This window comes from Mercenaria mercenaria, chromosome 15, assembly GCF_021730395.1.
Source record: "Mercenaria mercenaria strain notata chromosome 15, MADL_Memer_1, whole genome shotgun sequence".
Classification (NCBI taxonomy): domain Eukaryota; kingdom Metazoa; phylum Mollusca; class Bivalvia; order Venerida; family Veneridae; genus Mercenaria; species Mercenaria mercenaria.
The window spans coordinates 38989904-39014304 of record NC_069375.1 but is presented as its reverse complement, the minus strand read 5'-3'; the positions used below and the strand labels follow the sequence as shown (position 1 = coordinate 39014304).

Here is a 24401-nt window from a genome sequence, read left to right as displayed (position 1 = left end):
TTTGCAAAAACAATGTAAATAGTTCTATTAGCAGGGGGTCAAACGTAAAGTATTGTTGTGGGAGCCTTTATGTGAGAAGCCGTTGTTGTGGGAGTCAAAATGGCGGAAAATGACATTGTTTAGTCGATAATTTTCTGAAAACTTCGTAAATGTAACTTTCTTTGCAGTTTTCATTTAATTTCAATATGGCCAGTCGAGAGAGCTATGCTTTTGCTTTAATTGGCACCAATCATTAGCTAAATAGATTTAAGAACAAGTTATCGAAGGCACCAGTTGGCTGATTGGAATAATATTTTGAAAGACCTATTTTCTCCATTTTAACGTATATAAATCCTACTCATGCCTTTATGTTGTTAACTATGATTAATCACTTGCTAATTAAGAAATTCGTCCAATTTTCACGCTCATAAATATATTTATCGCCGATTATTTTCACTTTATGCATGTTATGTTGTTGTGGGGATGACTTTTTGACAATTTTTTGTGGGTAAACATTGATGGGAAGGTCCTGGATTCAGGTTTGGCGATAATGAGTCTGTGTATTATTGAAAAGTGTAAGCTGATTCAAAATTAAGCAGCGTTATACACATAATACGTGTATAATGTATTATTTTACAGATTGAAGAATTCTACCGTGACAGTGCTAGGACATTCATAGGAAGGTCCTGGGCTCAGGTCTGGCGATAATAACTCTGAGTATCACTGAAAAGTGTAAGCTGGTTCAAAATTAAGCAGTGTTATGCACATAATATGTATATAATTTATTGTTTTACAGACTGAAGAATTCTAACGTGACAGTGCCAGGATCATGGGGAACGACAGGAATGAACATGTAATTCATTGAGATTGAAACATCTTGTTTTTTGTCTTTTAATATGCACAGTGTAAACAATACAAACGGAGAGATGATGAATGTATATATTTTAAAGAGGATATGTCTTTATTTTCTGCAAGATGGGTAAATGGGTTACCCTCTATAAATTAAAAATGTATTTACTTACTCACTCACTCACTCACTTTCTTACTATGAAACGAGTTGAATAAAATAGTAAAATGCGAGGCTTTGTTGAGCATTTTATCAATTTTATTCGAGAGTTTTATAAATTCAATGTGAAAAGTCACAAATGTAATATTCTTTTTATCACATGTTTGCTTTTCCTGCCGAAACATTAAAAATCCCACTTTCTTCAACTATTATAAACAAGTCAATTCGACCAACTTCTCCTATATTATAAACGATGCCGACGTCAAAGCTTTATTACACTCGTGTATTATCAATTTTATGGAATGGCTTTATTTCACTCTCGCGGCGTCAAATATGTGATATAGACTAATAACAGTATTTAATTTATAGAATATTCTATAGTTATTTGTAAATCTCAGAATACTAGTATCACCATCATTTTTTTTTCTAATGAGATTATATAAAAAATCTGTCAACGAGGTGATCCAGCAACTCAATTTCACAGAAACGTTTTTCAAAGAATCCGCGTTGCAGATAATAAAAAATAGTATGTATATGTAGTAAGATATGTGAAGGCTAAATACAATAATATGTTTCAGAAGTTTGCACAGGACACAGCTATTAGTATTAGTACTGGACCTGACCGTATCATATAGTTGGCCCTGATTGTCTATAAAAATAAGAAAAATTCCAAGAACGGGTTTTAAACAAAGGACCTGCTTGATTTCAAGGACGTTTTAATTTGTCTACATAATTATAGTCTTAGCGAATTGAAATTTTTCCGACAGTATTTTTTTCTTGTACGCCACTTAACTTCCAGTTAGGGTTATTTATATAACCTAACTTTCAACACACGAACACCAAGACTGAGTTTTGTATCACAGAGGAGATGCGGGAAAAAACTCTATTTTACTAAAGTTTGGTGATTTTCCTAATTAGTTACGGGCTTAGTAATTATTAGAAAAGGAATGTATCACATAAAACATTAAGTTTTCGGTCAGTTAAAAAGCAATTTATTAACAGATGTATGTAAATCTTAATGTTTTGGCATTTATTTTCTCAACTAGAAATCACCTATTTATGAATTTATGAAAAGTTGATTGGTCACATATATCAATATCCCATTAAGATTAATAGTCGAATTTTAGTAAAAAAGAAAAAAAAGAAAGTTTACATTGTCTGTCTTCCGTTGCTGCCTAACCCTTTACAGGAACGTAAACACTTTCGTGTGCGTCAGGCCGTAAAGATTGTTAGTAGACAATATAAGAAAATTCGGCCAAAATAAAAGGGAAAGGAAAATGTGTTAGTGTTTTAATAGATGAAAAACAGGGGTGAAGAGCAAGGTTATGGTGAAGTGTGTTCAATGTTGCAAACAACGGCATTGAACTGGGCTCAAGGGTTGGAAGTAAGGGAATGCCAGGTGGAAGGTTCTCTGGGGAAAAGGAGTATCTGGATGCAGAGATTAACCTGTAAGACAGTGGATGATAATTCCGTGATTGCCTAGTTAGGGGATGAGATAATTTTCCATGGGGATTGCAACCAGCTGTTTTGAGATTTTATACATAAGGGAAAATCGGAGTCAATGCGCCTGCGCGATTTTAGACTGTATAGCATTACAGATAGACTTACAAAGTCTGTTGAGATCAAGTTACCTGTAATAAATTTTATTCTTTCTTCATACTGACACTGATATTTTCTAAGAAAACCATTTTCTCTCTAGTTAGAGTCAGAGGTAAGAGATATTGTAAATTTTTTTCAGAAAGTGCTATCAAATAGGATTGATTTTATGGCCAAGTGCTTTACATTTATGACTCTAACGACTGATGCCAGTCTACATTACAGATAAAAAGAGAACATTTGTTTGTTTCAGAATAAGATTGAGTTAGTATTTTCGTAAGTGGTGTAGCCGTTAGTGGCAGTGTAAGATAATGAACTACCGGAAGTGAAGAGCGTGGGTTCACTTTTTTCAAAATAGGTCCCATTTTCACAAATTAACCAACTCCATCAGGTTTCTTACCATCTTTTTGATGAAAACTAGGGACATAGAGACATCTTACACGGAGTGAGGGTAAAGTTTGGCCTTCCCAATTTGTTTTTGGCATTATTCTCGCTCCTTAGTCGCTTTGTCACCCATTTTCGCGACCTTTCAAAATTGACCTATTTTTGGCCCGTTTTGTGCTTTAGTCATGTGTAGAATTACTCTGTGTACGGTGGGGATTTTATCCTTATCTCTATATTTTATGAGTGCTGAGCTGTCTAATCAGAATGTAGGAGGTTCCTTCAAAAAGCTGGGTTCCATTCAACTCAACAACATCTGTCAATCTGGGATCAGCCCGTATTTACTTTCAAAAGTGTTCCAACAATTTTGTACTTTTATAAGGACTGATAGTGGTGCTCCTGCTTTAGATCTTGCTTTTGGTTTGTCTTGTCTAATACACTTGAAAAAATTCAGAAAGAAACTCCTCAATCAGAATAGACTCACACTCTTTTACATATGCCTTATTTTGATAATGTTAGCTTTTGATATCGAGACCAATCCTGGTCCTGCCAGTCCAGTTCCTGATAGATCAGATCTATGTGGTATTTGCACCGAGGTAGTGGGTTGGCATCCTGACCGTGGTATTTATTGTGATGATTGTGACACCTGGTACCATGCACAGTGTCAAGGAATGACCTCACATGTATATGATTTCCATAGTAATCATCCTGATGAATTTTGGCAGTGTCTTAAATGTGGACTACCAAACTTTGCATCTTCACTTTTTGAAAGCTCATCAATTGTTGACTCTGAAAATTCCATTTCTAACACCAGCACAGATGTATCAGACATACAGTCACCAACTACTACAATCCAACATCCTCTATTTAGTAGCACTCCATCTGGTAAATCACACCCTGCATCATCTGTTCATTCAAACAGAGCTCCGAAACAAATGAGAAGAAAACAAAATATTCAACATCTTAAAATCATTACAGTAAACAGTCAATAAGTCAAAAGTAAAAATTTGGGCTTTCAAGTCATGATGTCCACTGTGAAGCCTGATATTGTACTCGGTACTGAGTCTTGGCTGAAATCCCATATAAAGAACTCTGAAGTCTTTCCACCAGACTATAAAGTTTATAGAAAAGATCGCAAACGCCGTACAGGCGGAGGGGTTTTCATTTTGGTCTCAAACAAAATTAACAGTAATTCACTACCAGAGCTTCAATCTGACTCAGAGATCATCTGGGCTCAAATTAAACAGAAAGGTAAAAAAGATCTTTATGTTTGTAGTGCCTACAGGCCAGAGCGGGACTTTAATTACATCGATGAAATCAGTCGTACCACCTCATTGATTGATAACTCAATTAACACTATTGTAGTTGGTGGAGATTTAAATCTTGGTGATGTAAACTGGCAATCTCTCACAGTTAACGCTGGGGCCACCCATGCTGAAGAAAGTGTTAAACTCCTTGAACTAGCGGATTCCTATGGATTCCAACAATTGATTCATGAACCAACTAGAATCACTGATAAAACTCGTAACATCCTTGATCTCTTGTTCATAAATAACCCATCCTTGGTTGATAATGTAAAAGTCATTCCTGGTGTTAGCGACCACTGCATTCCATTTATTGACATAACTTCAACACCTAGGATTAACTATAAAGAAAAAAGAAAGATATACTTGTTTAATAAGGCTGACTGGAATAGTTTTAAATCAGAACTGATACAATTTGAAATTGAACTAAAAAACTTGTCAGATAAACTCAGTGTTCAGGTCCTTTGGGAGAAGCTCACATCCAAGCTGGAGATTTTGACAAACAAATGTGTGCCTACAAAATCTGTAAATGGCAAACAACATCTGCCATGGATAAATGTTTAATTTTGGGGTCACTTGATCAAAGGTCAAGGTCACAAGAGCCTGAACAGTGACTTCAGAACCACTAGGCCAAGAGTGTTGAAACTTAGCGGGATGACTGGACATGCCAAGTAGATGATCCCAATTGCAGCCAACCATCAGTGTCTCTTTGACTTTCGCTCCTGACCCCTATTGACGTCTTGTCTATAGGACTTTGCATTGGGGGAGACATGCGCTTTTTTACAAAAGCAATTTCTAGTTAATTCTTAAATTTACAGCAGTCGCTTGTTGCGAATGTATGAAACTTTAGAATATAGAAAATTAATAATCTTCGATTACCGACCTTTACAAGCCGTAAACTGACATTAAAAAACGCCAATTCAGATTTTTTTCGGGGAGGTGGCAGGCGGGTAGTTTGGCATAGACATCTAGTTACTAACTTGGATGACAAGTCAACATTAACTTTATTTTTTTTAAACTTATTTCAAGGTGGAGGATAGGGCTTCTCACCAGGTATTTTGAAATTCTACAATTGTATTTGCTTTCTCGGGCCAAACAGTCGGGCAAGTACACTCTGCTACTTTGAGTAGTTCTAGTATATGTAGAAAATATGGGTCCTCCCAGGGAAATACTAAAATTCTATAAACCAAATGATGTTTTTTAGCCATTTCGGACAAAAAAAATCTCTTTTGAGCAAATCAGGTTGTTACACACACACCTTAGTAACTGGGATTAATAAAATAAAAGTAGAGATACTGGTCCTCCCCGTGAAACAATACTGAAAATGGAAGTATTTCCGAACCAGTTATTTCAATTTTGTTTGTTAATTATTTAACAGTTTAGTAGAAAGTCTTTCATTTTCCAGGTTTCCGTTACTGAAAGAAAATATTGAAAGTCGTCAATTTGACAGGACTCATTCTCTTTAACTTTGTTTGTTTATAGTTATTCATCAATTTTGTAGAAAGTATTTCGTTTTCTAGGACTCCATAATTGAAACAAATACTGAAACTTTTCAGTATTACCATGCTCATTACCGTGCTCATTCTCTTGATTGATTTTTTTTTTCATTTTTAAGTTGTCCGTTAATTAATTAATAAAAATTCTACACGTGCCTGTAAATTCCTTACTTCTTGAAATTTGTATATAGATACATTGTGTGCAGCTATTTCAACTGTTGAAATAAATAATGACGAAACCCTTCATTTTTCCGTACAGATATTCTCTTCTAAGTTTGGGTTACAAAAATAAAACGTTTTCAATAAATTTCAACTACGATTACTGACCATCTCCATTTGAAACGCCATTTGCTTGGCAATTTAATCAATCAAAGTTTCTATCACTTTAATAAAACTGTCCAAAAGTCATACAAGCTTATTCCTTAAATGCAAATAATCCACGTTAACTTTATGACTGCACGAAACGATAGAAAGGACTTGAACTGACAAACAGAAAACAGAGATGTACTGCTCAACAACAGCAAACGAGAGCATCGCTAATCAAGGCATAAACGCCCGTTTGCAAGAATAAAAACTGAGGAAAAACAATAAAATAAAAAAAAATTATAACCAGGTGGTTTTGTATAATTTTTAATTGCGACCTTTACCAACAGCAACACAGTCTTGCTGACACAAGCTAGGTCTTTATTTTAGCATCTTGCGCACCATGTGTGATGACAGTATGTCACTCTAAGATAGTTTTACTAACAGTGAATATTAAATTAGCCCGAGCGGATCCAGATGCATTTCACGCCTTTCTATCGTAGTAACTACCTATATATACCAAGTTTTGTCGTATAATACCTCATTCTTATTTTGAGTTATTGAGTGGAAATCACCTTTATATCTTAAGTAAGAGTGACCTTGACCTTAACTCAAGCAGCCCATTCTATATCAGTTCGCTCGAAAACTGGTGACAACTGAAATAAGTTATTGACCGGAAACAACTTGATTGACTGTTCAAAATAGTTATTGAGCGCAAACTGTTTACTCTATTACTAGCAACTGTGACCTTGACCCCATTTGCCCTAATGACATCACCATTGCCAAAAGAAAGTGAAGTGCCGACCGCGATTTTAATTATTACCGTTCAACATGTCTACATACAAGAAGGCATTATAGACCTAAGCCTTATATCACTGCACACAGTGGAATTTTTCAAACGTTCGGTAATATTTAATAAGTGTAGCCTTGACCTTCAGCCTTTTGACTCCATATACAATTCCTTCCTTTTTTATGTAAAGGTAGCTTTCATTAATTAACTCTACAGTAATTATGTTAAGATGAATCACCTGTCTTATTTAGAACCCAGTAGCCCCTAATACAATCTCAAGATATGTCTCCAAATAAATTTGCTTTATACTAGTTTTTGAATTTGCCCGCCTGAACTTTGTTTGTTGAATTACCTGTTTGAAATTGCACCTGCCTGTCCGACCGAAGTTGTCTATTTACTGATTTTACTATATAATCCTATACGATATACATCTTTACCTTATTAACCTTTACCAATGTACATAATCTGGTTAACTCCCTGAGGCCGATATCGTAACATACCTGCTGCGGCGGGATAAGAATTACCACCTGGCGTCGAAGACATTATCTAACCTTATCATAATCACACTCGTATACAGTCCGTTGAAATCATGCAGGGAAACATTATTAACTTGGGTGTAAATTAAAATATACTTACAAAATACTCGAAGTTTAAACAAATATTTTTATATCCAATTTCGTCCGTAGCTTATATCCAAATAGAACACAATTTTCACTTCGAAATATTCACAATTTTAACACACCTACTGCGTTTAATAGATATTTGAACATTAAAATCCAATAAATAGAAATGCATCACTGAATATTTACATCAGCATTACATAAACTTACACCCGTTTTTGTGTGAATATCAGTGGTTTATTTTGATGTATAATCTATTTCTAAACATGTACACAGATGTTGTGTGTCACGCGCTGAGACAGTTAAGTTGTAATATTTACATCAATCTTTGAATAATTATTAAATTTACAAACATGCGTTTATTTACATATACTTTGTTGTATTTTATGAAACATGCTTTGTTGTGTTATTTTTTATCCATTTGTATCGTATGCGATGTAAGTGTACCAATATTTCAGCCTTCTAAAACTTAACATTTTCCGACCATTCATTTGTCTGATAATGGAATCGCATCGTCGGTATCATCATCCGACGGAACTGATATTTCGGAATCAGCATGATAATAAATAAATATTTTCTTCATTTTAAGAAAGATCTCTGGCCGACGACATTATTTTTAAATTACTCTTTTGAAATACAGTATGAACGAAACACAGCGGAGATCGTCTTTTTATTTCATTTACATTACCGCATAGTTACAGACATTTATTTTAACAAGGGGACTAATTATTAGCACAACTAGTAATTATTATATCAAAGAAATAATAGCCAGTATGCAAAGTGATTTTGCTTTTGTCAAAATTATCAAAAATTAACAAGTACTTATCGCAATCATCATGATCTCGGTGCCGCGACTATACTCGTCAATCGCCGTCCTGGGGAGTCCTGATAACGCGCGTATAGTCGCATATCGACGCTACAGGGGTAGAAAATATAACGCCTATAGTCGCATTTCGGCCCCAGGGAGTTAATATATAATATAATTGTAATATATAAATATACTGGGCGTCATTGAAAAGTTACCACTTATATATACTTCATTATTTTTAATACAATATCGACGTCACCTATTCATGTCCTGTGCGCGGTCTATCACACACAGACCCTGTCTGATCATGTTTCCTAACCCGTTTCATGACTGTCCGGTGAGAACAGCCCATACGACGTGCAATTTCACGACATGAAAGTCCGGCGTCAACCATACCAATGGCCTGATGACGTTGATCGTCCCTTAAACGTGGTATTCTTAGAAAAAATATTCTGGTTTTTTTTCTAGTCTTTCGACTATCTTTCAAGTGCGATGAATGATTTGCGACAGAAGTTGCGTACATGTCGATTCTGCTCGAAAAAGTCATTTTGCACGTGCAGCCCTTGACTCGAATAGAGTTCATCGAATTTGACAAATCTTTACACCAGTGACTTCTCAATTGGGTCAAAAAAGTAGTCGTGTTATGCTTTTAACACAGTTCAATGTGATTTTTAAAATATAAGGGCCAGTAGGGTGGTAACTTTTCAGTGACGCCGAGTATATGTAATTCATCTTATATTAGATAACCACATCTTCACCAAACTGTTTTGAGACAACCCCTAAAATTTGACTGAAGTGTAGAATTCATTGACCTTCCGCGTCCGTAATAAAGGTTTATTTCTACATCCCTTGTCTATCTGTTGTAAACAACTGCATTTAGTATACGTTTTGATAAAGATGACATTTAAAGCGTCATTTAGTATTTTGTCTATATTCATCTGGACAGTGATTGATGCAAGCAAAGTGCTAGTGATATCAATGGATGGATTTCGATGGGACTATATTGGAAAGGTATGACTCAAAAGTCTTATGTTAGAAGTTTGAATTTCCAGGTGAAATATATGGTAAAACCTGCATATGGAGACCACGACTTGGAAATGTACAGAGTGGTTTTTATTCGCAGGTTTAACTGTATTCAGACGTTAAAATACAAACCAAATATTTGAATCATAAAGAAAGCTAGTAGACTTTAAAGCCAAGTGATATCTTTTCACGTGTGGTATTTCGTAACAGGTTCGACTTTACTTTAGGAGGAAGCTTAATATGTCCTGTTGTTGTTGTTTCTTCGACCGAATACTGAAGCTAGTCGTTGTGAATGTCTTTCTCCTAACTGTTATGGGTTCGAAACACACACGCACTGTCGTGGTATGCAGTCAGCCAGTTGGCATGCAGACGGTTAGTTATTCTGCGTACGCGTCCGCATGTATCGAAATATGGTCTGATACGGGTAACGGATATTTTCTGCACCATGTGACCGTAACAGTGTCTGCGTACCTTAAAACTCTGCAAAAATAAATAAAATAGACTTAACATACCTGTCTAGTTTGTATATTTCATATGATAATTAGTTTTAGCTACATGTATGTACAATAAGCGAGTAAACTTGAAGTTTACCAAAAATTTACAGTTTGCAAGCACTAGAGCATTAACTGAATCTTCCCTCAAGGCAGTGATGTCGCAATATCAACATTTAAATTTTATCTTTTTTCAAAAAATTTTTTCTTAACGTATTTCTTTGTAACAAAAATAGAAATATTTGATATCAACGTAATGACCATGTAAGAAATATTCAAGCAAATTGTGTATCGCTCTAGTACTGATTGCAAAAAAATATCCTGTGATTCCTAACGAACGCTTTGCTCGAACTATAAATTCGTGCCATCTGAAACAGAACAGTTACATAGATACCCTCAAGAAAATAAAAAGAACGCTACATTTAATCATTGACAGAGTTAGAACCTGGACGGTTAATATTAGACATTTATAACGGACACGGACAATGTAATCGTACTATGTACTATGGTCAAAGTCTGGGGAACTTCTCAAACCACAAAAAATGAAACATTTAACCACAGGGATTCGTTTTATTTTTAAGACATTAATTTAAAGGTTTTCGCCTAATTATCAAGGCACAACATATCTTTATAATTCTTGGCAGTGTTATCCTCTGCTGCGAATAAATCTTGTCTCTAATGAGAACACCGACGAACACTTTATATCTACGCATACAGCTGACAAAAAAATACAATGTTCAGTTTAATAAAACGTCACACACCTGTAATTTTATTTATTGTCTGCCATTTGATAAAATACCTTTTTTTACTTCTGTAAATGTATGAGAATATTTTGCCAGTCTATCAGCAAACAACGCAATTAAAACAAATTTAATTGTAGTGGCAGAAAATACATTCTGAACTACATTCATTGGACGGTAGCCGTTTCTTTGTATAGGTAAAACAATTCTGACCAACTCAAGTAGCCCATAGCTATAGGTCTCTTCACTCAAATAAGTATAGTTTATGGCAGAAGATTAGATACAACGACTTTGACCCAAACAGCTGTAATGCAGTCGCAAGCTGTATTTTATAACCATGTTATTTCTCAAGTTAGGTGACAATATGTCATTCCAAACTTTAGTTATTGACCGAAAACCTTTGTTTCTATTTTGAGTAACAAACAAGTTGAAATTAGCTGCAGCTACCCCATATACATCCAAGCCTTTCTATCTAGCAAAACAAAAGCAAAAGTTTTGTCGTAACATCTCGTTGTTATTTGCAGTAACTGAGCTCAATTTAAGCGAATAAGGATGGATATATTATACTCACACCGACGTCGGTGTCGGTGTTGCTCTTTGCTCTCGGGTCAAAGTTGTCCACCTAAATTTCTCTATTAACTTCCCCTATAATGATTAAACCTCATATTTCGTATTTGTGTTGGTTAAATGTTTATGTCTACCTCCTCAATGCTAGTCCCTATAATAAAAAATCACCATTTCTTACGGATAGATCTTCTTAAAGGGTAGATATCTCATATGCTCCACCTCTTTACGCCTGTGCAAGTGGTAATGGCTTCATCTCGTACCTCAAAAGTGTAAATAGACAAGTAAGAACAGTAAACCACATTATTTATTTTGTAGTAAAGTAAGCTTCTCTAATAAAAAGGTAATATTTCTGTGAAATACTAATGTTGTACAAACCGGAGCGGAATATATTGCAAAACTTAGTTTGAACAGGCTCTATATCACTACTCTCGAAACAGTAAATCTCTGAAAATCGATCTTCATAAATGTAAGTTACAGTCATTTATGATTAGAACTATACTGCATGTTTACTTGAAATAAGGTTCCAAATTGTTGCAGAAAGCAGTCTTTTTTTACTACTTAGAGCCTCCTCGGAAGTATCATAAGCTCTTTTTCTCCACTAACCTTACTATCCAACAAAAGTATGTAGATCCAGTGTGTACAGGCCGTGTTATAGCTGATATTGTTTCTAAGTGTCCATTTTTCTCAATCCCACTGACCCTTACACCCTGACCACCAAAACATGAGACAACAAATAAATAAGTTTTATGTTCTTCTAATATTTTAGTATTGCCAGACCCATAAACCTCCCTATTACACTCCCACAACGACCGTCAGTTATTTTTGTAATTTCTATTCATATTCCTTTCTCTTTCAGTTATTTGTGTATCTTTTACATGTAATTGTTTTAGAACACCCCACCCTTTCCCAAACAATTCCAATTACGTCAAAGATCAGCGTTTTTGTAAGCATATACAGCATGCAACTTTGCAAGGTTAAACTTTACCTCTACACGATTTAAAAGAAAAGTCGCTATAATTATAATTATACATATTCTCAATATACACTTAGTACAACAAGTTCCCATGATTCCTAAAACATGTTTGAGAAAACCCCCCAAATTTGACCAAAGTACAGAGTACGTTTACATTTACATTCGTGATAAAGGTCTAATAGGAATCAATAGTTATGTGCTACCGTAGTGTACACAGAGGTACGGTGTTCCGTTAGGGCCAGCGTCTGCTCCATAGGAACGTGAAGCGCGAATGTACGATGGTACGGTGGCGAAGTGCGACAGTACGATGTAGAAGCGCGACAGTGCGATGGTGACAGTCCATCGTACTGTCGCGCTTCGTCATCGTACTGTCGTTTTTTCACTATTGTCACCATCGCACTGTCGCGCTTCGCGCTTCACCATCTTACTATCGCCTTCCTGTCAAGCATGCCCGAAACTAAAAACCTTTAGGGTTGGTGGTATTGAAATAGGGTCGGTCGGGTTAGCGAAAACAAACAACTGTATTCTAGACCTAATTAACACTTTTGTATAAAAAAAATTTAAAAACTTTGATATAAGCAATCTTTAATCAAGAGTGTATTGTTTAATTATTTTAAGCGGACAATAAATATTTTAACGTTTCATGGTTTGAAATATAACAGCTGATTAAATAACATTTTCTTACAAACAATTAACTACATGTAAATATATTATTATTTATTTTTCCATCCAGAGGTTATTTTTGAATACTATGATATTTTGATTTTAAATAACACCCTGCTGGTTGATATTCATTTTTATTATACCTCAAGTAAACAATGTAAAATAGCCATAGACAAACGGAGATTGTTTTTGAATACTACATTTCAAACAATATCAAGGTATAATATTTTTTTTGAATATCGTCCTGCCAGATGATATTCATTTGAGTGACACTCTGCCGGGTGATTTTCATTTGAATAACACCCGGGTGATATTCTTTTGAATAAAAGTTGCCTGGTGATATTCATTGCAATAATACCTGTGCCGAAAAGCGTTCCAATTATTTGATCACTGGACAGAGTAGACAATACCATATAATAAACTTGAGACAATATTGTGAAGCGCGACAGTACGTTGGCGAAGCGTGACAGTACGATGGCGAAGCGCGACAGTACGATGGCGAAGCGCGACAGTAGGACGGACTGTCTCCATCGCGCTTCGCCATCGTACTGTCGTGTTATCGCCATCGTACTGTCGCGCTTCGCCATCGTACCGTCATACCTTCGTGCTTTTCGTTCATAGGGAGCAGGCGCTGACACTAACGGAACACCGTTCAATGGCAAGGATACCGCCCGTGAAACTCTTACCCGGATAAGATTTATTCAAATCGTTGGTACAGAGTATCGAATATCATTAAAAATCGTTACATCGTTAAATGACAAACAGAAATAAGTTATATACAAGTTGGAACTTTCTAAATATGAGCGATATCCTGAATAATGTCTTTTTAGGGCAAAAATGAATTTTCCCAAATTCACCAAATTACAATTTTGAAGCATGTACATGGAGATGTTTCATTTAATAGTATGTTAACTCAGGTATTTCGAAAAGTTTATATCAATTCATCTGCATGAGTTTTGGCAAATATTAAAAATGGTTATTTTATTATTTATTCATAGGCATGTACATTTTAGACCGAACGTTGTATGAATAAAATCATTCTTTTTTTTTTTATTTTAACTGCGGGAGAGTTAAAAAGGACGTACGTAAATATAATTATGAGAAATGAAAATATTAACATTTACAATTTTATTAACATAGTATACAAATGAAATTTGATGAAGCTCTGATCATTACGCACCTAAATATTATTAAATTATTTTACTGCATTTGGCTTCACTATATCATCCACATCATTGACTGCAGAAAGATGTTTACACCTTGGACATCCACTAAGCACAAAGAACTTTAGCATAACGCATTATGACATGGTCCACAGAATTTTTTATGTGTATTCTGAAGTTGTGAAAAATCGGGGTTTATTCGAATTTTACATTGTAGAAAAGTTTTTGATCTGAACGTGTAGAAACACCTTAAAATTGAGGTTAACATCTTACTGCAGTGAATGATGATCTAGTGAAAGCAACTGACCTATATAATTATAAACACTACAAACAGTTAAAAAATATGACCTTCGCAAAATACAATTAGTCGTCAAGCTCGAAAGGGACAAGAGGCTTACTGCTAGTAAACTGGTATTACACATTTACGTAGGCAATATTCAGTTTACATAAACAAACCAAACATCAGCATACATGAAAAGCAACATAAAGGCATATGAAAAGTTCACAGTCTATAATAAGCCATGATACAACTGTCATATAGCAATAGGCATGTATTGACGGAAAACCCCTCTTTTTCAAGTGGTTGTTTGGAAAATAGCAGCTATATAAACAGAATCTTCAGAAAAACAAATTCTTTATTCTCTTGAAAACTTACTGTACTGGTAAATGAATAATTATTAGGCGATTTCTAGTACAGTACTGAATATTTGGACATTTGTAACAAAAACCCGTTTTTAACCCGTAATCCTATTTGAACATGCTACATAGCAGCCATCTTGTTTATCAAGGACTGTATAGGCTGATCACTACCAAATCAAATGTAAGCCACCGCAGGTCTGTATAGTAGTCCAAATATAAATATCGCTAATCTTTCTTCCTTTCCTATTGTCCTTTCTCAATAGCATCGTGTTTTCTTTTCAGTACGCATGTGTAGCATTCTTTCGAAATCGGCATGTTCCTATTGCATGCTAGGTAAAAAAGGCGTAAGAAGCGAAAAGGAGTAAATTAAATAAAATTTAACAACCCTATTTTGTTTTTCTGTAGAAGTGATATTATAGTACTTTATGGAAATCTAAGTCTCTGAAAATCTGATATGCTAGAAAATGTAAAAAATGTTATAAATTAAAGTGGATTTTATATGAAATAAAGAACAGTCGGATTTAGTGGTGTTCAGCCTATAATAATGTTGCAATCAGCATTGTAACTTATTCATACAAATACCAGTTATTTTTTGTCACAACTTTGAGACTTTTGAAAAGTTCAATTTCATAATCACATTACAAATCGAATGTTAGGCAGCCGAAGTGTAAACGGTGACAATCTTGAACATATGAGCCGTGCCATGGGAAAACCAACATAATGGCTTTGCGACCAGCATGGATCGAGACCAGCCTGCGCATCCGCGCAGTCTGGTCAGGATCCATGCTGTTCGCTAACAGTTTCTCCAATTCCAATAGGATTTAAAAGCGAACAGCATGGATCCTGACCAGACTGCGCGGATGCGCAGGCTGGTCTCGATCCATGCTGGTCGCAAAGCCATTATGTTGGTTTTCTCATGGCGCGGCTCAATTATCATTGACACATGTAGCAGTACATGTTTCGGGAGGCTTTACTTCATTTGTATGTGAAGTTTTATTCTGAAATGACGTCCATCTTATTTAGACTGAATTGCACAACCATGTTGTTTTATTTAGTTTATACTAATTTGTTTTAGCTCGATTGTGATGAAAGCTTCAAGCTTATTGGAATCAATCTCCGAGTCCGCTTCCTGGAAAAACCAGTACAGGTGTCATATGAGAAGTCATGGTCGTAACCCCAGTGGGACTCGAACCCACGACACCTGGATTGAGCGGTCGGCAACCTATCCACTAAACCACCGCTCCCCTTGTTTCTGTAACTTAACTGCGAACCTAACTGTCTATAAAAGACAGAATGTAGCCACGTCAGGCTATTTGGTGCATTAAAATGCTCTGCATGGTTACATTTTATTATTTACACATATTTTTCGAGAATCAGGGTACAATCTTGACTGAAGAAACACGTCCATCTATTGTACTGAATGCTAAATGTTGTGATTTTTGTTTTCTTTAAATGTAAAAATAAGTTACATCTACCTCACAATATCATGATTATAATTCATGACAAGCATTACAACATTAAGCGTTCATTACAAGTCTATACAATGTTTTACATTTATGCAGGTTTTTTATGTATTTGTGGTCCCGAAATCTTAACGTGATCAACTTTAAAGTGTCCTTGAAGAACTGAAGCGTAAAAAAAAATGGTTTTATTGAGAGGTAAAAATATGTATATGTTATTAATCAGATGTTAAACAAAATGTACTGATTTCATTCAGGCAAAAACACCAGTTTTTGACGAATTTGCCGCCAAAGGGACACGTGCAGTCTACATCAACCCAACGTTTGTAACGAAGTCTCTACCTTGTCACTATTCAATGGCAACAGGTATGGCAATCTTCAGTCCGAGGTCTTAATTTGTTTGCTTTCGCTGGGCTAGTTTCATGTTTATTTGTTTTAAAAACGTCGCCTCCGTTGTTGAATGATTGAAGAGGTTGATTTTGAATAATACCTGTTCGAGCCTGCGCCTCACTTGATTTGCCCATCGAATTATTTAGATGAGGCTTACATGATCACCAACATTATCCTGTACTGTTCTAAACATTCTTCTTGATTTAACACGTTATCGATATCATTTTATTACCATGACTGCATACGTTACATAATGTAGGCTTGATATGGCATAAGCAGTTTTTTAAATGACAGTTTTGGTGAAAACCGGTGTGTTAAAGCACTTTTGCTATAAATTACTCGTATTTCCTCGTGAAATTATTACGCCGACGTATAACCGCACATCGTACATAAATAGAGATAAGGCACTCTTTTGCTATAATTTATGTAAGAATTATCGGGCACGCCCGACGTATAATCGCCCATCGTGCGTAGATAGTGTTAAAGCACTCTTTTGTTATTTTTTTTTTTAAGAATGAGTGCTTTAACACTATTTATGCACGATGGGTGGTTACGTCGGGCGTAATAATTTCACGAGGGCGCCGCCCGATTGTATAAAAAGTGTTAAAACACGGTTTTGCTATAAATTATTTCAATAAAATCTAATATGCCTTTAATCTAAAACAGTAGATAAAATATAGTAGCGCTCTTTCTTCGTCGCAAGAAAATTTTTGACGTCACCGCAAGTTAGCGTGACGTCATTCTAGAGTAAGTGTGTTTTAACAGAAACAAGCATATTGGAATATTCGATAACATAACGTTTCTTGAATAGAGAAATATACTATCAGGAACAAAGAGGAACTTCCAAAATAAAATGTATATTACTACATAAATCTTCTACATATATGTAGTTCGTAATACGTCATTTACAGCACGAGAGTCATCTTACACTCCGGGGAGAGCGGGTAAGATCGATTTTTTTCCAGCACAGGTAAAAATACCGGAATTCCCGTCTCGTATACAAGAAACACTTTTATTAAACTTCTTCTCTGAAAAGCCACTCAGAATAACACTAAACCTGGTTAGTAGCATCCTTAGATAGAAATCTATCAAGTTTTTTAAATGGTTCAACTTTGCGCAATTGTCCCTTTTAGGGGTCGCCAGAATTACAAATAGAATAGAAAAGAAATGCATTTTAACGACTTCGTCCCATGCCGATGGATCTTCGTCAAACTTGGTGTGTACCATCATTATAAGGTCCTCTTCTAAACGTTGTTCGAATTGGAGCACTTGAGCAAGAGCTATAAACAGAAATGTCTTCAAACGACTTCTCGTAAAAAGCTTGATGAATCTTCATCAGTTTTGCCTGTAGCATCATCATAAGGCCCTCTCCAAAGTTTCTTCAAGTAGGGGCGCTTGGCCCCTTTTAGAGGCCGCTAAGGCTGAAAATAGAAATACCTTTAATCTGCTTCTTCTCGTGAAACGCTTGGTGGACCTTTATGAAACTGGAGCATCTCTGGGTCATCTCCCGATCTTTTTTTTTTTCAAATGTGTGCGCTTGGTCCCTTTTAGAGGCTACTCGGGTAAGAAATAGAAAAAAAACTTATTCTGCTGAAACGCTTATTTGATTTCTGCTGAATCGGTGTTAGGTCCTTTCCACATTTTATACAATGTGGGCACTTATCTCTTTTGTGATCCGCAGGAGATAAAAAGAGAAAAATTTATGGATCTGCATTAATTTATAAGGCCCTCTCCAATATTTTTTAATCCCCCGCCTTGGCGGAGGGATTATAGGAATGGTCTCCGTCCGTCCTTCCGTCCGTAACAAAATCGTGTCCGGTCCATATCTCCTAAACCCCTTGAAGGATTTTCATGAAACTTGGGTCAAATGATCACCTCATCAAGACGATGTGCAGAACCCATGAGTCAGCCTTGTCGGTTCAAGGTCAAGGTCACAACTCAAGGTCAAAGGTTTGAGCCTGCCATTGTGTGTCCGCTCTATATCTCCTAAACCCCTTGAAGGAATTTTATAAAACTTGGGTCAAATGATCACCTCATCAAGACGATGTGCAGAACCCATAAGTCAGCCATGCCGGCTCAAGGTCAAGGTCACAACTGAAGGTCAAAGGTTTGAGCCTTCCATTTCGTGTCCGCTCTATATCTCCTAAACCCCTTGAAGGAATTTTATAAAACTTGGGTCAAATGATTACCTCATCAGAACGATGTGCAGAAATTATGAGTCAACCATGTCAGCTCAAGGTCAAGGTCACAACTAAGGGTCGAAGGTTTGAGCCTTCCATTTGGTGTCCACTCTGTATCTCCTTAACCCCTTGAAGGATTTTCATCAAACTTGGGTCAAATGATCACCTCATCAAGAACTCATGAGTCAGCCATGTCAACTCAAGGTCAAGGTGACAACTGAAGGTCAAAGGTTTCAGCTCTGTATCTCCTAAACCCCTTGAAGGATTTTCATGAAACTTTGGTCAAATGATCACCTCATCAAGACGTTGTGCAGAATTCATGAGTCAGCCATGTCAGTTCAAGGTCAAGGTCACAGCTAAAATCAAAGGTTTTACCCTTTCACTATCCATAGCAGTGGCGGGGGATTTAGCTGTCTTTCAGACTGCCTTGTTCAAATAGGGTCGCTTGTCACTGAAGTTAAAAATAGAACAACATTTAAACAGCTTCTTCTCATGAACCGCTTGATGGATATTCATCAAGTTTGATCTGAAACATCAATTTGAGGTCTCCACCCAAATTTGTTCAAATAGGGATGGATGGTTGGCCCTTTTTATGACCTACTAGAGCTAAAAAAAGTAAAAAGCTGTAAAATGAACTTCTGGTATGAACCGCTGTGTGGTTACTATTCAAACTGCGTCTGAAACGTTCTCTCCAAAGTGTGTTCAAATGAGAACATTTACAGCCGCTAGAATAAAAAAAAGGAAGAAAACATTGAAAGACTTCTTCTCATGAGCCGTTTAATGGATATTTATCAAACTTGGTCTGTAATATTATTCTAATGGTTCCACTTCGTCCATTTTAGGGGTCAACAGAACTGCATGGAAACGGAAAAAAGTTATTATTCTTATAAAAAATTGATACCTAAAGTTTAAAGAATTTGGGGTTATATTTTTTATCCAAGCTCAGAAAAGGGAACATTTCTTATACGTTTGAACTTTGCCTTAAAATACGAACCTGTTCAAGGCGGAAAACTTTATTTCAGATGCAAAAGTATCATCTCTAAAAACTAAAGACGTTCGAAAGTCTTCTTTTTCTTGTTTGAGCATGATTCTTCCTTCGTTGATATGTACAGCTACAGATAAGATTCGTGTAAATTACGTTCCCTAGAAAGTGTTGATTATATCATTTATACACTAATATGAATGCAGAAAGTGGACTTTTGAGAACGTATTAATTAGTCCTTTCTTTACGTCACGACTGTCTCATCTAATTAATCTGACACTGTTGCAGGTTTATATGAAGAAAGCCATGGAATTATCGCGAACTCAATGTATGATCAAGAGTTTGACGAGACGTTCAACTATAAAACCATTGATACAAAATGGTGGGATGGCGGCGAGCCTGTGTGGATAACAGCCGGTAAACAAGGCAAGAAGACGGGAATATACTTCTGGCACGGTAGCGAAACGGAGATTCAAGGTTTAAGACCGGATTTTTACTATGCGTATAACAGATCAGTTCCATTCAAGGAGAGAGTTGATACCGTAGTCCAGTGGTTATCGAACTCAACCTTTGATATTGACTTGGCAATGTTGTACTTCTACCAGCCTGACCGAACAGGACATCTTTATGGGCCGAATTCATCAGAAGTCATTTCTAAGGTAGAGGAAATGGATGCCATTTTGGGATACCTTGTTCGAGAACTTGATAAAACTGAAATGTTGGACAAAATAAATATTATAGTTACAAGTGACCATGGTATGGCAGAGATTGATTATACAAATAGACGTATTGACGTTTCAGATTACATTGACATGACCGCAATACTTCACATCCCAGCCGCTGGTCCCGTAGCTAATATTTTACCCAAGGCAAATATGATAGAAACTGTATTTCAAAACCTCTCCAGAGCACCACACATGAAAGTTTATCGAAAAGAAGAAATTCCAAACCGGTGGCATTACAAAAATCACCGGCGAGTCTTGCCTATCCTGGCCGTGGCTGACGAGGGATGGATGATTGTAAAGGTAATCCAAAATAAACGTGCTATTCGAAGATATCTGACAAACAATAATCATCGCTTACATTTTTTAAACCTTCAAAGCATTATTTAATGGGGCGATTACTATGCCTCTCGTCTCATTTTAGTACCAGGGTAATTACAATCAAGTCGTTATGGCGGGGGCGCCAGGACGACACCGGCAGGAATCAGTCGCCTTAATTAAAAGGCTTTTTTCCGCTTTTTAGGACAACTTGAAGAACTCAGCTGTCCCGAAACAAATGTACGCGTATTGCCAAACTAGATGTTAAAAGATGAGTCAGGTAAACGTGAGGCTGGTTTATCATTTTCGGAAAAGTTGGACACAATTATCTGTTGTTTGGGTTCATATCGAGATATCTCTTGTCACGTAAGACCTTATAGGAAAGAGAATCTTCATGTGTTATGCCTCTCGTTGACTTGACATTCTTTTTCAGTCTCAGCTGTCAATTTATTTATTTGGGTTTTACGGCGCACCAACACAGTATAGGTTATATGGCGCCAAACAGGACTACAAATTTTGGTTCCACATCTCATTTACATAGAAATAAAAACATTAAGTATGGAATCAAAATTTGCATACCTGCTGGAATCACAGAGTTACTGCAAAACCAAGTGTTAAGACCCTATTAGTCGCCTCTTACGATCATGCAAGTGTAAGGCAGTTGTTCCAATTTTTTTCATACACAGATCGTCCCACAACCACATGAGGTCTCAGCTGTCACATCTTAAGCAGTTGGCGACCATATTTTACCGCTTGGGTATATGAATATTGCCCGAATGTGAATGTTTACTTTGTTACGCTCTTTAGTTTTCAAATCTTTTTTACATTTAGGGTCCGGAAGACTACAAGAATGAGAAAGGTGCGCATGGCTATGACAACGAACTGTCATCGATGAAGCCCATATTCTATGCACGTGGTCCTAATGTCAAATCTGGATACGAGGCATCTCCATTCAATTCTGTTGACATCTACCCTCTGATGTGTGAGTTACTTGGCATCGAACCTGCAGCTAACAATGGGACACTGGATATTGTTCAGAATTTCATTGTGAAGGAGACATCAGGTGTTTCTTCTTCGGAGATTTCTTCTGTATCGACCATAACGTTGTGTGTTTTAGTAAGAGTGCTGATAGAACTAGAAAAGAACTGACCAATCGGAGAGTCGTATTTTTAAGTTACTTCCATGGGGTGTTAGGTGCAAACATTGCCAAATATAGAGACTTCAGCAATAAAAAACACTAATATTAATGCCCATTTTTAAACGACGCATGCCGAATGTTATAACAACTGTAAACTTATTCCTTTTAGTTCGGAGAATATGATCAATTCAAGTAAACAATAATTATTTTCACCAGCTGAAAACTGTACCTTTTAACAATGTTGCATACATGTTTAAGTTGCAAATTTATGAAACAAAAGTCAACACGTAATGGTGGACATTGTCGTAACTATACTTTAAGAGCATTATAGCTTTTAGTTTGTCCTCAAATCGTACGTTTTTGAAAATGTTCTGTTTTTTGTTTTACATTCTACTATCTCAAGAAATTTTTTTGAAAGACCTTCCGTTGATTACGGCAGACAAAATCTCCCTAGCTGGCTCTTAACATGCGGTCAAGACCCATTTCGCTGATTAAAAAAAAATCCTACGAATTTTCCAACGCACTACACAAAACCTCCCCGGCTGGTTTTCGAAAGCCAGACAATCCGATTTTGCAATTCCATACAACTACAACGCTGCTTACTTCCCAGAAGCATACATAATCTCTTCCGCAGATTTTCTAACTGGATACAAAACCCCTTCCATTAATTCTCCAAATACGCGCCCTTCCGCTGGTATTCTGAAATCATATAAAGCCCCGCCCCGGTGGTTTTCCAAAACATCCGTCCCGTTGATTTCAAAAGACATAAAACCTCTCCCGCTGATTTTGCAAAGACAGACAGTTTTTAAGACAAAATTTTAACTACCAAGTTTGGTAAAAAAAGTTTCAATTATGTTACTCCAGTCTTGTGGAACTCACTGCCAGATAAAGTTAGGCAAACATCAAGTTCTAATCGGTTTAAGAACATGGTTTCATTCTGGAACGATGTGTTGCATGCAACTCTCTGTAGGGAGTGTTGCAAGTTTGTTTAAACCCTTATTCAATATTTTTAGCCTATGCAATTAACCGATCTGCTGTTTCAGATTTTGAGTTACTTTAACTTTACATGTCTTATGTGCTTCATTTGTATTTTTATTTGTACTTAACTCGTTTGTTTTATGTGCTGTGCCATAATTTGTAATTTGCTTAATTGCTTTTAGTCTCAAAATCTCATGTGCTGCTTTTAATGTTTCTTGTATCTTAACTCATTTGTCATTAGCATGAATAGTCGCACGTGTCTTAAAGCACCTATTTCTCTTTGCTGTGTATCTTGTATATTTTATTTGCTGCTTTTTGTTAAGTTGTGAATAGTCAGTTAAAAAGCCCGTATGAGCTTATATGTTGTAATGTTTAAACTCTTGCTGATAACAAATAAAGCTTACTTAGTATACTTACTAACCAGAAAAAAATCCACCCAGTTTACATTTCAAAAGCAGATAAAACCACTATAATTGTGATTTTGTCTACATAGATGGACGCAAACATACACCATAACAAGAGGATGTGTCAAACCTAACACTTAGACCTAAAGCTTAAGGGTCAATATCCAACTTAGAGGTGAAAATGTTTTATGTCATTTTTTGACGTGTAACATGTATTTTTTATATATTAAATAAAAGGATAATCAAAAATGAACTGGGTACAATGTTTCATCTTTCAAGTGTTATTACAACTAATTATTTAATGGTGAAATAGATATTTTTTTTTTTCTTTTTCGGTCCGTAAGTTCAGTATATGAGCCGTGCCATGGGAAAACCAACATGCGCAGGCTGGTCTGGATCCATGCTGTTCGCTAAGTTTCTCTAATTCCAATAGGCTTTAAAAGCGAACAGCATGGATCCTGACCAGACTGTGCGGATGCGCAGGCTGGTCTGGATCCATGCTGGTCGCAAACCCATTATGTTGATTTTCTCATGGCACGGCTCAAATGTGTTCTGTTATCAAAGTGCTCTTAACAGGACTCGCATTTTTGGGACCTAAAATCAGATAGTAGGGACATCACATTTCTAGTTTGAAGCAAACGTACGAGTATCTTGTGGAAAATAGGTTTATAATTGCGAAAATCTACGAAGTATACCAATATGGATGAAGTGTGAAACAAATATGAGCCGTGCCATGAGAAAACCAACATAGTGGGTTTGCGACCAGCATGGATCCAGACCAGCCTGCGCATCTGCGCAGTCTGGTCATGATCCATGCTGTTCGCTTTAAAGCCTACTGCAATTAGAGAAACCGTTAGGTAACAGCATGGATCCTGACCAGACTGTGCGGATGCGCAGGCTGGTCTGGATCCATGCTGGTCGCAAAGCCACTATGCTGGTTTTCCCATGGCACGGCTCATATCAGCTTTTAGCCTTCTAAAGTTGCATACAGTAGTATTCTCCGTACTGAACTGTTCCGTTTTTTAAATCACCGTAAACACGTGATTCTGTGGTCAATTTCCGTAAAGGTTAACTTTTTTAGTATAAAAAGGCTGAAGTAAAAAATAATAAAATATCATAAATGAATTCCGAAAGGATATACAACTTATGTTGAATCTATGTGTAAAGATGGTACCTAAAAAAATAAAATTCGTCTTTACTGGTTTTTTCTCGGATTATAACTGCTGCCTAAAATAATACCTCCAGGATGAGACCCTAGAAAATCACCTTTGGCCTTTAATTTTGCCA

The 24401-nt window shown here is 36.3% G+C and overlaps 2 protein-coding genes across 2 annotated transcripts in view; one reads left to right on the top strand and one right to left on the bottom strand.

Annotated features, from left to right (window-relative positions):
• LOC123551752 (L-amino-acid oxidase-like) overlaps window positions 1-7715 on the bottom strand; it is a 39093-nt gene extending 31378 nt beyond the window's left edge. The window contains exon 1 of the mRNA XM_053525062.1: window positions 7492-7715. The gene's annotated coding sequence lies outside the window, so the exon portion shown is untranslated. The remainder of the gene's footprint in view (window positions 1-7491) is intronic.
• Window positions 7716-9082: 1367 nt separating this feature from the next.
• LOC123551745 (bis(5'-adenosyl)-triphosphatase enpp4-like) lies at window positions 9083-23367 on the top strand. The gene is made up of 4 exons (XM_045340902.2): window positions 9083-9294; window positions 16260-16368; window positions 19843-20579; window positions 21426-23367. Exons 1-4 carry the CDS (start codon window positions 9181-9183, stop codon window positions 21741-21743), a joined length of 1278 nt encoding a protein of 425 aa, XP_045196837.2. The 5' UTR covers window positions 9083-9180; the 3' UTR covers window positions 21744-23367.
• Window positions 23368-24401: the final 1034 nt, after the last annotated feature.

Excerpts from the sequence above, each read along its gene's own strand:
- LOC123551745 (XM_045340902.2), top strand. The coding sequence starts at position 9,181 with ATGACATTTAAAGCGTCATTTAGTATTTTGTCTATATTCATCTGGACA. Across the intron at positions 16,369-19,842 it reads TCACTATTCAATGGCAACAG|GTTTATATGAAGAAAGCCAT; the intron begins GTATGGCAATCT and ends ACACTGTTGCAG. Across the intron at positions 20,580-21,425 it reads AGGGATGGATGATTGTAAAG|GGTCCGGAAGACTACAAGAA; the intron begins GTAATCCAAAAT and ends TTTTACATTTAG.